General features: G+C 36.9%; 1 protein-coding gene across 2 annotated transcripts in view; it reads right to left on the bottom strand.

Moving 5' to 3' along the window:
- The window catches only part of GNAL (G protein subunit alpha L), a 192,213-nt gene that overhangs the window by 49,664 nt on the left and 128,038 nt on the right, over positions 1-14,511 (bottom strand). For both annotated transcript variants that reach the window (XM_064657008.1, XM_064657019.1), the window contains exon 5: positions 10,176-10,273. In XM_064657008.1, the coding sequence (XP_064513078.1) occupies positions 10,176-10,273 (98 nt within the window). The remainder of the gene's footprint in view (positions 1-10,175; positions 10,274-14,511) is intronic.

The raw sequence follows: 14,511 nt of genomic DNA, 5'->3' as shown, positions 1-14,511 counted from the left end.
CTACTGCTCTTTAAAAAACTATTTTTTAAAAATGGCTATAGTAGTGTTGGCAATTATAGGTCTGACACAGTTGTGACAGTAAATAAGTGGAGGCCAAGTAATTACATCCACGCTCACTATTTAACTTCTTCACACTGCAGTTGGAGAGAAACTTAATGAAGAATAATTATTCAAAATCTGTACCACTGGACTTTCAGGATGCTAACATCCAGAATGCAGATCTTCCCACCCCAAACACATTTTTCTAAACCAGAAGAAAGGTAGTGAAGGCTTCTTAAACACAGACAAAAAATAGCAAAGAGGCAAAGACACAGAGCCAAAAAGTGCAGCAGCAGGCTTTTGTCAGAAAAATGCACTTAAAGGTTACATTTTGATATTCAGTCCAATTTATTTCTGAAATAAAGTATCTGAAAAACAAAAAACCCACTCCCAACCCCCTGCAATGGTCAGGAAAGGAAACCAAAACAGAGAGTTTTTCTCAGAAAACACATACAAATGATTTCAAGGTTCACCTTTTCCTGCATTAGCACTTGGGTGTGAAAACTGCTTAAATTAATGTCTTTTGTTTGATTACAAATAGAGGAATTGTCAGGGGAGTACTGAAATGAGGAAAAACTAATTTTTGAACAAATTCTAGAACAAATGAACTTTCAAAAATTTTATTCTGGAAGACAATTATTTGGTCTATCCATTAAACAGAAGTCTACTGGTACATCTTATAGATATTTACTTTTCCACTGCTTAATTTAGGCTCAATTTAAACTTTATGTAAAACCCCACAATATAACAAACATTTCTAATTAAATCAGAAAGAATACTTTTACAACAGACATAACTGAAACAGTTTCTCTAAAGTCAAATAAACTTTTTAGAAATTCTGGCAGTATCACTGTTGTCTTGTATTAAAATGAACAAAATAAGCTTTAACTTAATTATGAGAAGTAGAGAGACACCATTGAACTGCTTAGTCTCTCAGTTTGATGTGCTTTAAAATTGGGATTACAACCAGACTGACCAATACACTGACTCTATTTTGGTTTAGTCTGAGGTGTAAAATTTATTTTTCAAGCGTAGGTGCTTAGTCTTTACACTTTTCCAGCACGGTATAAACCGTATTTTATTTTCTTATTTCCAAACTTCTGCATTCCACCATCTTTCTTTTTCCAAATCTGTTGATGCAGTGTTAATTTAGAAAAACACCACCCCCCAAACCCCTGGCTTCTTGTAGATCCTAATATAAACATGGCTGTGTACATATATTAGTGCAGAGAAGCCTGTGTATGCAGAGTCTGGCCAGTCAGTAGTTCCTTAAGGAAGAAATATGACTCCTGGCCTTTCTTTATCCTGTCATGTGAAACTATCTACTTGAAAAAAGAAAAGCTGACCATCTCTAAGTGGAAAAATGCATGTGGCATTTAAGCAAAGACAAACCCCAAGTGTAAATAATTTTACAGTATCCTGTATAATCTGTCATTAAATTTTCTTTCTTTTTTAAGCATTCAACTTACAGTTATTATACAGCTGTTATAATAAATTTATTACATAAACAAACATTTCACAGTAGGTTAGGTTTAAGATAACAGAATATAGAACACATTTTTCTCTAGAGAACAGTAAAAAAAAAACCACAGAAAAAAATCTAAAATACATTTGTGTTACATAATGATAAGCTTATTAGTAAGATAATGTATTCTTTAACCAACTAATCTCTGCCACCAAGAACATGCACACATTTGACAATAAATTGTAAATTACCAGATTCAAGTAAACTCTGTATCAATTGACATAAACTGGAGAAGTGGAATAAATATAAGTGACTCTCGACATTCCCTGCAATATAATGAAGCTGGCTTTGGTCATAGTTTACTCTTTCTCCCACGCATACACTGGAAGAGTCCTAAACCAAGAACAACATATAAATAACACCACAACTGACAGAATGACCTAAAACTTCCTTCTGAAATCTACTCATAAATCCTGCATGCAGATTCTAGATAACCAACATCGTCAGTTTTATTTCATTTTAAGACATTTCGAGATGCTGATGCTGTACAATGATTCACAATCAGGATTTCTGGAGTTAAGCTGTATCAGCATGTTTACTGTAAGCGATGCTTAGTTTTACTCTTTCTTTGATTTGCCAGTAGAGAATACAGAGGTTTTAAGGTTCTCTGTATTGGTAGTAATCTGCACTTTAGATAAGACATAAACTTTCAGGGCAACTTTCAAAGTCTGCTTATTAACTTTGTTATTTTCCATTCCTATGTTTTAATGAGACCATGTGTTATTTTTAACATGCAAAATTCAAACAAAATGTCCCTCAGTGAAGTCCAGTCCTACAGAGAAGCCTTCCTTTCCTGCTGCTCAGTATCCCAGATTCTGGCCATTTTTGCCTGTCACACTGGCCCACTGTGCCAGTTCACTGACTCAGCCCTGTACCAGTACCTATTCATGTCTGTCCTCACTGCTGTCCTCATTGATGCAAAATAAACACAGTCTTTTCTCTTTTAGTAATAAATGCAACAAAATGCTTTGTTTTTGCTATAAAGGATATTGATGCCTTAAGAGCATATACATTGAGGGTGATGCTGAGTGTCTTAATTCTTTAGCAGACTTTTCTTTGGGCTATAAAAGTGTGTATTGCACATACAATTACACAGGCCTTGCAGTTTACCTCTGCAGAAGGGATATGGAAAAAAATATCTCCAAATTAAATACAGGATGCCAATACAGAAAACTAAATGCAGATAAGCTCAGCTGAGAGACCTACTTGCAATCCTCCAATTCACTAAATGGATCAGCTGAGTTGCTGTGTTGCACCAACATATCCTGCACCTATTATTACCCTGCGCGTGCAAACAGGCAGGAAAAAATTAAGAAAACCATTCATCAGGTGTTCAGGAAAAACTGAAATATTTGTTGACTAGGGAGGAAAGAACTGTTTCCTCAACAGAGTAAAGCCAGCTTTGTTGTATTTTTTAAAGGAAACTAAAAATGTCTAATAAAACATCTTAAAAAGAGCCAAAGTGTACTTTCATGCACCTGTCGTAACTTTGTCTTTAGACTTTAATACTCTTTTAAATTGAGATTAACAAATATTTTATATTTTTCTGCTTTACATTTTCAACTTTTTGCAAGTTCTAAAACTGCAGAAAACAGACCCAGTCATACACAGAGAAGCATGTGGGAAAATGTATGGTTTAAATTTATGTTTGTGCAGTGCATCTAGGGCTGCTCAAAGGCTTTGTCAATGGTTATTAGCTAATAAGAAAAAGTATTTGTCACATTGATTTTTAAAAGGCAGAGGTCCTGTGTTTATAAACCATCGTCTCTTGCATAATTTTTTATTTGAGAAGTATTATTGTCTTCTCTAGGTAGGGAAGGCATTTATGAACTGAAGTGGCTAAAACTGGCAGGTACATGCCCATATGCCATTCTGCCTATTTCTGAATGGTATTTTCATATGCTTCATCCTCCAAACTGAAAATACAAAGGCATTTTGGGGGTTTCTGCAGCTGCTTTTTTTTTCAAATTTTTGTTCCTAAAACTACTAGTATTATAACATCATGGTCACATTTTGATTACCAAAATTAAGGCAGAATTGGTAGAGTCTAATGATTTTTTTTTTCCATAAGTGAGGCCAAAAAGGGGAACAGCATCAACAAAAAAATCACAGCAACACGTGAAAAGGTTATTTCATAGAATTCCCAGTGCATATTTTAAGAAACCACAATTCTGCCTCTCAAGAGTGTGGTCTATTAGTCAGTAAACAGTGAAAAATATAAGCGTTACACACTGCAGAATGACTTTTGTCCTATCTGGCAACTACCTCTGTTTAGAAGACTCATCAGAAAGGCTACAGTAATTACTCTCTAAATATAACCTCTCTTTTTTTCTACCATTAAATAACAATTTACTGGTTGGTACGGTTTATAGTTTAAACCAGGTAAGTGGAGAAAATCTTTTCATGAATTCAGCAGTAAAATTTGTTTCTAACTTAAGTAATGAATTTTTAAGGTTTTAAAGTGATACTTCATGTGAGATCTTAACAAGAATCCCGTCATCACAGTGAGTTTTTTATATGTAAACCAGAACAGAATTTCAGATGGAAAAAAATCATATTATGGTTTCCTGTATTATCATAAAAATTTAGTTCTTAAAATCTAGTTACATGAAACATTTAGAATGAATTCTTTTTCTCATTTTTCTAAGTTAAAAGTATTTGCCCTATATTTAAAAAAGCAGTTAGAAAGTTTAAAAAGAATCACTGCTTTAAAAAATAATATTTCTAGATAATCATAACAGTAACAATAAACCCACCACCACCACCACCACCACTAATAATAATAATAATAATAATAATAATAATAATAATAATAATAATAATAATAATAATAATAATAATAGCGTTTAGCCTAATTTATCATACATTCATACACATTTACTTCATAACCTTTCATGAAGAAAGAATATATCAATACACCAGACTGCAGTGCCACACTACATAAAAGAAGCAGATAACACCAAGGCAGCTTGGAATTTAGGGATATCTATGTCCATACTAGCAATTAAATCTTATGTCTAGAAGAGTGCAAGGAAAGTCAGAAAGATGCTTGGTTTCAAGAAGAGCTGCTCTTGAAAAAAAAATTACCTATTTTCTCACATCAAGAACTGAATCTGTTGACAACAACACAGAGAACTTTTTTTTCAATTACTAAGATAGATGCCTCAGAAATTGGCCAAAAGCCTTCTCCAAGACAGAATAACTGCAAAGAAAAATAACATGAGGTGTGTCTTTTCTATGTATACTAGTTCAAATATAAAATCAATTTTCTTTGGCCAGACTTACACCCCTTGTGTTTGCTTTCCTGAGAACTTGCATAATTAATTTTTATTAACCTAAATGTTTGCATAGAGACCAATATAGGCCTTCACTACCAAGTATATCAGAAGTGGTGTATCTTATCATGGAAAGAAGGCTGATAGACAAACTGGTATAAAGTACTGGCTGAGGGCAGGGTTCTCTTAAGTCCTTGGTCTTCTTCCTATACTGAGGAACTCAGTGAGCTGAAGTTCAACTCTTGCAGCCAGGGCCACCCTAACACATACATGATGTTATTTCACGTCAATGCAATGGGACAAAATTCAACTCTGGAAACTTCCAATAAACCTGAGAGTAGTTATTTTTTTCCTAACAATTTTTTGTTAGGAAACTTTTGCAAACTGTGTGTGACCTAAAGAGAGAATCAGATGTTCTGCTTTTGTCTTTTTTCTCCCCTTTCCAAAGTGCCTAGTTCTGCTTGTCTACTCTTCTGCTCTAATACTATCACCTTTCCCTGACAATGTCTAGGCACTGTAAGTATCCCCACACCTTTTTTCTGATCACTGCAACTAATTTTACCAAGTCAACTGAATAACTTACAGTGGAGTAACCAAAACTAAGTTAACTCAATGCTTACTTTACTGAAACAAGTACAGACACCACCAGACTGGAGGTGCCTGATATCCCCCAAGGATGGGGGGGTTCTATAAAGGTTTTCAACTGCACTGCTGTCTCTGGGCACATGTGTTTGATTTCCAAGGAAAAGTAACTTCAGTGGCTTATTTGGGTTTGCTAGAGCAGCCACCAATTAGCACACGGTACAGTTTGCAGTGAAGAGAGGTGGCTTATCCTACAGAAACCACTTCACCCGCATTAGAGTGAAGTCAATCAACTCACATGTGTAACACCAAACAGGTGGTTACTACATATAACTCTACCTCTTGGTATGCTATTAGTTAAAAAGAAATTTTATATCTCTTCATTGCCACATAAATTAATTTACTTAAGTTTATGAAGTTTGTAAAGACACATAATCTACTCACCAACATTTTTTGTGGGTCATTTTTTTAGTTGAAGGCCATCATACCTGAACTTTTATTTCACAGAATCACAGAATATGCTGAGTTGGAAGGGAACCATTCCCAACAGTCACACAGTTTGAAAATATTGTTCAAATGCTTCTTGAACTCTGTCAGGCTTGGTGCTGTGACCACTTTCCTGGGGAGCCTGTTCAAGTGTCCAGCCACCCTCTGGGTGAAGAACCTTTTTCTCATATCCAACCTAAACATCCCCTGACACAACTTCAGGCCATTCCCTCAGGTCCTGTCACTGGTCACCACAGAGAAGAGATCAGTGGTTGCCCCTCCTCTTCTCCTGACAAGGAAGTTGTAGACTGCAATGAGGTCTCCCCTCAGTGTCCTCTTCTCCAGGCTGAACAGACCAAGTGACCTCAGCCACTCCTCAGACGGCTTCCCCTCAAGGCTCTTCACCATCTTCATTGCCCTCCTTTGGACACTCTCTAACAGCTTAATATCTTTCTTATACTGCGGATCTGTTCTAAATTTAAAGAAGTTTGCTTTGCAGTTCCCTTCCATGGATACAATAGAATTTGTGCATTCAGTAACTAGTATGAAGAAACAGAAATATTAAAAATGGAGTTGTATTTATTTTATGGGAAACTCTTTACCTTTTAAGACACTGTCCTAGAATCTCAAGAAATTTTTTAATTAATATATTTTTGTCTATTGCTTATGTACTAGTCAGTTCCATGTCAAGACAGCACTAAATCACAATATGAAGACCCCCTATAGACCCAGAATTAGCTGAATTTAAAGTATACGAATATAGACAAAAATCACAGTTAAAACAGAATTCAAAGTAAGTTAGATGTAAGATTTATCATTATAAACCCTGATGAAATCTGAGTAAGTCAAATGGGGACACTACTAAATCAAATCAACTTTTCAAATTAAGTATCAGTTTTTGAGATTAAACTTGAAATGTAACTTGAAAGAAATATTAAACCAGAAGACAGGGAAAACAATAACCTGCCAGTTTTATGATATTAATCTTGAAGAAATATATGAAGGTCATTAAGGCAATAAGATGTTTGATAGCCATGCAATACTTCCCCCTCCAAGAGTTGCATAAATGTCTTTGTAGCTAGTGATAAAGAACAATTCTGATCTTTGCTGGCCCTTGGCTTGGTCACAGATTCGTATTTATTACAATTATCACATGACACACCAACATGAAGTGTGCACTAAACGTATTCCTTAACAATGAAAGAAGTGCAGATACACGGAGATGCATGTAAGAATATTAAAACGATCTGACAAGCAGGCCCTCATTCTCATTCCCGTGAAGGAACAGTGCCCTAGTAATTTAAAAGGGCATTGAAGATCAAGGAAAATCAACTTTCAGGCATAACGTAAATAAAACATTTGCCTCTGTGTCTTTCTACTACTTCTTATTCCAGCAAAATATTTCTCCCACAGTAATAAAGAAAATTAGGTTAAGTTTTAAAAATACAGAAGCTCTGTACCGTAGCCAAATTAAACTATTCCAAAATACACTGTATTTGTAACTCATTTAACAGTCAGCAAGTTTGGCCGCTGACATTATAATTTGCTAATAATGCTTTTTAGTATTTTAGTCAGCCACTCAACTTGTAGTCCAATGATTTTTTAACACATGTTGGGATTTTTTGGGGGTTTGCTTTGGTTTTTTTTAAGCAGAGAAATAAGTGGTGACCTACCGACAGTGTTCTTCCTTCACTACCAAGTAAAAGATTAGGATTTAGCTGATGGCGTGGGATGCTTTCTCCTAAGGCCAGTGTAATGGAAACATTGCAGATGTTTCAAAATCCCACAGTAAGCATCTGTGTCAGCATTACACTCCTCTTTCCTCCTTTACCCGTTAAAGATGACCATAGAAAGGTTGTGAGAGAAATGCCACCAGCTCCTGCAGAGCCACAAAGAGAGCACCCTCACCCTCAGTATTTTCTAAGTGTACAAAAGAACTTGTAAGTAGGTATCAGGACTGTATTTCTAATCCAGCCTCACAAGCTCTGCCAGCTATGAGATGGATGTGACCCCACCAACCTGAAAAAGGTTCATCCAATGCTAGCACAAAAATGTTCTTCCGGGTAAAGTAACTACTGTTGTTGTGCAGTATATAAAACTTTTAAAACTCCTTTTCATTGACTCAGTGTCATATTTATTTTCAAGGAATAATGGAGGGGCAGATAAAAGTAGGGTGTATTCTTAGCAACTATCTTTCTATTAAGATGACACTTGACTGTTTTAAATCATCAATACCTGTGAGGAAAAGGTTGTTTAATCAGATCAATGACACAGCTTGTTCCTGAGTTTCAAGCGTCTGCTCTAAGACTGAAAGCGTGCAAACATTGGTAAGTCACTTAGCTGTTACATTTTCAGGTAAATCATGAAAGGAAAAGCACAGATACACTCAAGGAATATTTAAGTATCAAATGCTACTTCATAAAGGGCCTTGAACATGAAGAATTATGCAAAGATTGTATTTACTATTATAAAAAATATTCTCAGAATAAACCAAAATCAAGACAGTGGAAGATGTAGAGGGAAGAGACATAGAGAAAAACCCTAATAAACTTCCCCTAGCCTTCTAGGAAAAAAGGTAGTAGGATACAGTTTTATGTTTCAGGACAGTGGAATTAATCCTAGATATATTTTTTATCCCCATTTCTGTTTTGATTTTGGACATAACATGAGATTTAACATTCTCCTTGTCAAAGGCTGTAGAGAGGCATAATTTTTTTTTTTTTAAGGAAAATCACACTACCATTATTGCTGTAATTCAGTGCCTTCCTTGTTATTTCTGATCCTTTCAGCACCATTTTACAAAGCAGGATTGGGAAATACATTGACTGTTACTGATCAGTGAAGTAAGTTTTACATTAATTTATTTCAAATATGTGTCATTACTTTATTTCCTTGGTCCAATGTCGTATTTTAGTCTATTAATAGATATCATAAAACAGTCAGTCTGCACTTTTCAGCAAGCACAGCTTAGATCTGTATGATGGTGGTGGTGGGTGAGGGCAGAGGGGAAACACACTGATCACATTTTAGGACAACTGTCTAATTTTATCTGTGTACAACCACAGTTTTAACTTCTAGCCGCTTCGGTCTGTGAGCAAATGCCCAAGTTTTGGTAAATTCAGTTCACTGAGGTCAAATGAGTTCCTTCATGCACATACCTAATTTTCCCTCACTTCCATGTGCTGATGAATCATTTTTTCCCAAAAATGGTCTGGAAAGAGGGAAAATAAACTATGACCCGCAACACCGAAATTCCCCACTGTGACAGAAGCGCGACAAGTCCTTTAGTGACATGGACTATTTCCTCTGCTTCGGGCTCAGCACCAAGAGCAGAGAGAACAGAAAAGCAAAACACTGAGTGCTAGAACAGACCTGTGGCATTGCTGCTGACCATACTGCCAATTAGACAAATCATAACACACTCGAGTGTGTTCTCTGAAAACCCGAAATCACATAGCAACTGTAAGAGTATGTATTTTTGCAACAGCAGTTCACATGAAATGTATATTTTTAGTCAAAGTCTAATTCAGACTTATGTGGCTACTGAGGACAGCTGAGTTTGTAGCCCTGCAATGTTAATATACTCTTTTTGATTACCACGTTTTCATCAATGTACTACATATTTATGATTTGCACCTTCACAATCTACTACATATCTCTTGTCAGAACATTTCTGACCAGACTGAAGCTGTTTACAGATTTTGTCTGTGTTACACACACATGTACCGCTTCACCCGATGTATGTGAAGGACAGAATACCATCTTTAATGAAATACTGCTTATATTTTTTTCCTCCTAGAAAATATATTAGTAGGGCAGGTATGCATCGGGTTACATAAAAATATCAGAGGTTCTAACGGAATGTGAAAAGACAGAGCAATTTCAGCACTGTCTGGGTCTCAGAATTTTAAACAACGTGTTTTCCTTAGATTGGCTCTACATTTTCTAAACTTAATAGTTTCAACTGAAATTATTTTATATAAATTTATTTTGAGTGGAATAAAGATACTTAAAGTTATTTAAGGTGATTTTTTCATACTCATCTTTATTAGCTGTGAAATATCTGAGGCAGCATATTTAGTTGTATAATAACAGCAAACTATGGTGAAACAATTACTTTTGCTACACGTGCTCTGCTTATACAGAGAATGAAAACGTTGACTGCTGCATTGCAAAACTCCTGAATCTTGATGATATGAATGTTATTTTCTAACTTGTTACAGGTGATCACTTTCTTGCTTATAAATTTCATAAAAGGAAATACTTACTACTGTGCACAGTCAATCAGCTGATATTCGTTTGACCTCTCGAAGCATGCCTTTACGCCTTCATCATCCCAGAGCTTTTTTGCATGTTCAAAGAATTCCTGAAAATCAGAAATGCAACAAATAAGAGAACAACTCTCCACTTTTTCAATCCCCAATCTATATGTGTTCCCCCAACCTTCGTGCTTTATACTTTTGCAGAAGGATAGATTACATCCTTACAGAAGAAAAGGCATCAGCATTTATTAGCAAAATCGCAATAAAATATACCAAACAATTACTGCTGAGTTTCTGGTACATGATATATAATGAAGACTGCCTTCAAAATTCATGCCAGTTCATATATAAAATTTACTGTAAGTACAAAAGCTACCTAGAAGCATGTTCACTTAATTTTTAACAGAATTTATGCTTCTGTCATGGAAAAGGCATAAAAGTGAGGCAAAAAGCTGCTCAGCTTATAAACATTAGCTTCCTAGAGAAAGAGCCAGTTGTAACTTTAAAAAGATTGTGCAATTTTTCCTGAAAAACACAACTTTCCACTACTTGGTATTTTCTCATGCAATATAATAATTTGATTGCAAGACTTTCAGAGTCTTTGCTCAACACCACTTTCTCCAAACAGCTGCCTGGCACAACGTGCTTTTCCTAGCAGCTATCCCAGGCAACCCAATCCAGAAATATCTGCCAGCAAGCTTATTTCAGAACTATTTGAAAGAGGAATCAAAGCCGTCCTCAGTGACGGTGAAGCTATAGCTCTGTTGTATAAAATGCACACATGCAGAGAGGTAGGTCCAACCCTACCTGCCCAGCACCTTCGTTCCTCCAGCCCCAGCCCTAGAGATTCAATGACCCAGCTTGCTTTAAAGCTGGGAGTCCATTTTATGTTATATCATTACTGGTAAGTGAAACCATAACTGAGTCTTTCCAGTTACATCGTTCTAAAATGAAATGAAGGATGGTTAGATAAATTAATATTTCCTTTATAATATGACTCTTTCCTCCCTCAAACCAAATTGTTAAAGTAATACGTCAACTCAAACACAGAAGTTGTTTTCTTAACACCTCAACACTTTCAATAAATCACCAGAGCCCTTTGGTTAGTCACAAATTTGTGAAACCTAACAAATTGCTTTTCCACAGTTCAATTTGACTCTCTGTAAAATGGGCGTAATACCACTATTCATTTCATGATCCTGTCAAAATTTTGCATAACATCTTAATTCTGAAACTTTCTGAAACTGCTTGCCAGTCTCTCCCCACATCTTTTCAGGATTAAAAATTTCTCTCAAAAGACAAAGCCCATAGTGAAAGATCTGGGCAGCACCATGAGTTCACTTTTACTCTGTACGGGTTTCCCAACCTGTGAGGTGTCCCAAAAGGTGACATTTTGCTCATCAGCAACTGCCTGTGACCTGCTGGTGACATTTTCAGGAAGAGACAAAACACAAGATTTTCAGAACAAACTAATACAGAATATTTTGTAAGGCTTTGAACATAGCTACGGAGGTCCCGAAAACCCCTAGAAATGCCTTTTCTTTTTTTTCCCCAGCTTTATTGTACAAAATGTAGAGAGAGAGAAAAACCAATTCTTTAAGAAGTTTTCAAAACGTTAGAGAAAAGATATTAAAGCAGGTGGGAAAAAACTTTGCAGAAAGTCTTGGAAGAAGAGAGGAAGTCACACTGGAGATCGGCAGATGCTTATACTGCCCTTGGAATTTATTTCTTCACTTGGTGAGGACATGTTTATTTTGTCTTTTTTATTTTAATGATTTATATAATGATTGTTTTAAACACTGCAGATCCACCTTTTGAAGTTATGCTACAGCTATTATAAACTCTCAGCAGAAGGAAAGCAAAATCAAGCTCAAGAAAGGACAAGATATCAAACTAAGTAAGAAGGAGGAAAAAGCAGACACACATAACAGAGAGCACGACTACAAGAAGAAAAAAGAACTGGAAAAGTCAAAATGATAAATACCAGAAAGCATGGAACATTTCTCAGACTTGAAGCTTATGCTTGATTGATATTTAGGGCATCAGCTGAATGCATCTTGCTGGCATCTTTGGTCAAAGAAAGGCATTCCCTTCTCAATGGAAAGAGTGAACTCTGGATAGGAGTCATGGTCCTGAAGCAAAAGGACTCAACTCCCCCATCCGCTCTGATGGGTGCATGCACAGTAATGCACAACCTCAGTCCTCCCTCCCACAGGCACTCGCTGCTGCAGGTGCGGGACCTGAGCGCTGCCTTCCCCTCCTCCCTTTCAGTGGGTGAGAATTCCCACCCACTTGGAAAGCCATCTCTAAGGGGAACCTACATCTAAAAAATGGCCCCATTCAGCCCCACACAGCCTACAGGAAGGGGAGGAGAAGAGGAGAAGGATGTCAGTGTGAAGGCAACCTTTCCTGCAGGGTGGGATGGACTGAGAGACAGCTGCAAATGCAAGTAAGTAAGTAAATAAGCAAACAAATAAAGTTGCATAGCTACAGTAGTTTCTAACATCACTTTTGTTTTTACATCCTCTGAATGAGCTTTATTTACTCTTAAAAATATCTTCTGAAAAAGAGGCAATCTTTTCAGCTCAGCTTCTAAGATCCTACAAATATGTTGTAAATACAGGGTTTCCATATTATATGTTTTAAATATTTCCACCTGACCACTACATCTCAAAGCAGTCTATTTAAAATGACTTCCAGACTTCAAGTCCAAAGCAAATCCTATAAAACGGAGCAAATATACTTACCTCATTAAAATGTACCGATCTACTGCAGAGGAGTACACTTGCCTGCAAATTGCCTCCCACACAGCTACTCGATCCTTCCTTCCCAGGTGACTAAAGCCTTCCAGAAAAAATCCTGCTTCATTTCAAGACACCAAGTACCACAATCCAACTTTTCACAGTTGTTTTTAACCCCCTTCTCATCTGCCGCAAGTTCCTCAGTACTTTTTCTGCTCACCTGCTGGAGGCCCCCATTGCCAAGCACAGAGGAGGATTCTGCTCACGCGTGCCTAACATGTTTGGACCCTAACCTCCTCTCCATCGCAGGACAGTATCCAGACAACAGTTACCATGCCAGCTTCAATTTCTGTAACCAAGCGCCCTTATGCCTGACAGGCCTTCCAACAACCGGTCCCCTCTCCTTAATCCCTACAGACCCCAATGCTTGTCACGTCTTCCTCCTGCCAAGGCTACAACATGGCCACCTTGTTGGCAAGCACGCACTGGTGAGCTCACAAAGGTGTGGGCTTCGGGCTCTGCCCGCCCTGCAGCACATGCTCTGGGGCCTCAGTATCCTTGGTGTGGCACCCACAGCTGGCAATTCCTGTCAGAGGGAAGAGCCAGGGTAATTCAGAGGACAGACAATGCAGATTTGCTCCAACTGATAAAGGAAGATGGACTAAACTTTTCAAAACATTACCTTAAGGTCAGGACAACACAAATAAGGTTTTTAAGAGTAAGGTGTGACCTTAGTAGCTGACATTCTGAGATGGCCAAACTAAGATTTTCTTAAAGACATGACTTCTGGAAAGCAGCTTTTCAGAAGTTCTTAGAAGTCATGTGTCATGTCCTTTAGGAAACCTCAACCGGGACAGGAGAAATCAGGGACATAGTAAATCATTCTGGTAATGTGATGCTCTATATTTGCAAGCAGATGGAGCTGATCTCTACTGGAACAAAGTCACCAAAATCTACTAAAAATATTTAGTATACTGAAGAGAACCAGGAATAATGTACTATGCCTGAAAGCAGAAAAACACCTACATTCATGACACCCTACGAACATAAACAAAACAGACCTGTTTCACCCAAACTTTTCCTTAGGGATAGAGGCATACAAATAGGTGCACCTATTAATATACATCTAAAATAAAACAACTAGTATTTCTTTATGCAGTATTTTAATTAGAGCATTAAAGAAGTCAATGATAAGGCCTCAGGTATCACAGGTCACAGGTCTCATGAATTAAAGGCACTTGTCACATTGGATGCACTAATTTACACCATTTACCTAAGAATTTATAGTGATCACTACACCATACAATACCTTGATGTGATACTTTGATCTGATCGAAATGAAGATGTGACACACAACATCTCCAATATTTACTAATATAAAGCTATCTGGAAATTTTCCACTCTTCCTGAGACAACCCAAAACCTCAGCCTCGCATTCCTGAGCTTCTTTCTCACTAGCAGATAATTTTTGCTATATTTAAATATTCACATATCATCTAAAAATCACGAAGAGCTGTAAGCAAGTTATAATTACTTTTTCCTTTTCAGAATGAAATAAGCTAAGATCTGCATAAATGTAGAAAACCCTGAGCTGGTATCAC

Source organism: Pseudopipra pipra, chromosome 1 (genome assembly GCF_036250125.1).
Source record: "Pseudopipra pipra isolate bDixPip1 chromosome 1, bDixPip1.hap1, whole genome shotgun sequence".
NCBI lineage: Eukaryota > Metazoa > Chordata > Aves > Passeriformes > Pipridae > Pseudopipra > Pseudopipra pipra.
Note: the sequence above shows the minus strand (reverse complement) of the source record. Positions and strands in the feature narration are given on the sequence as shown.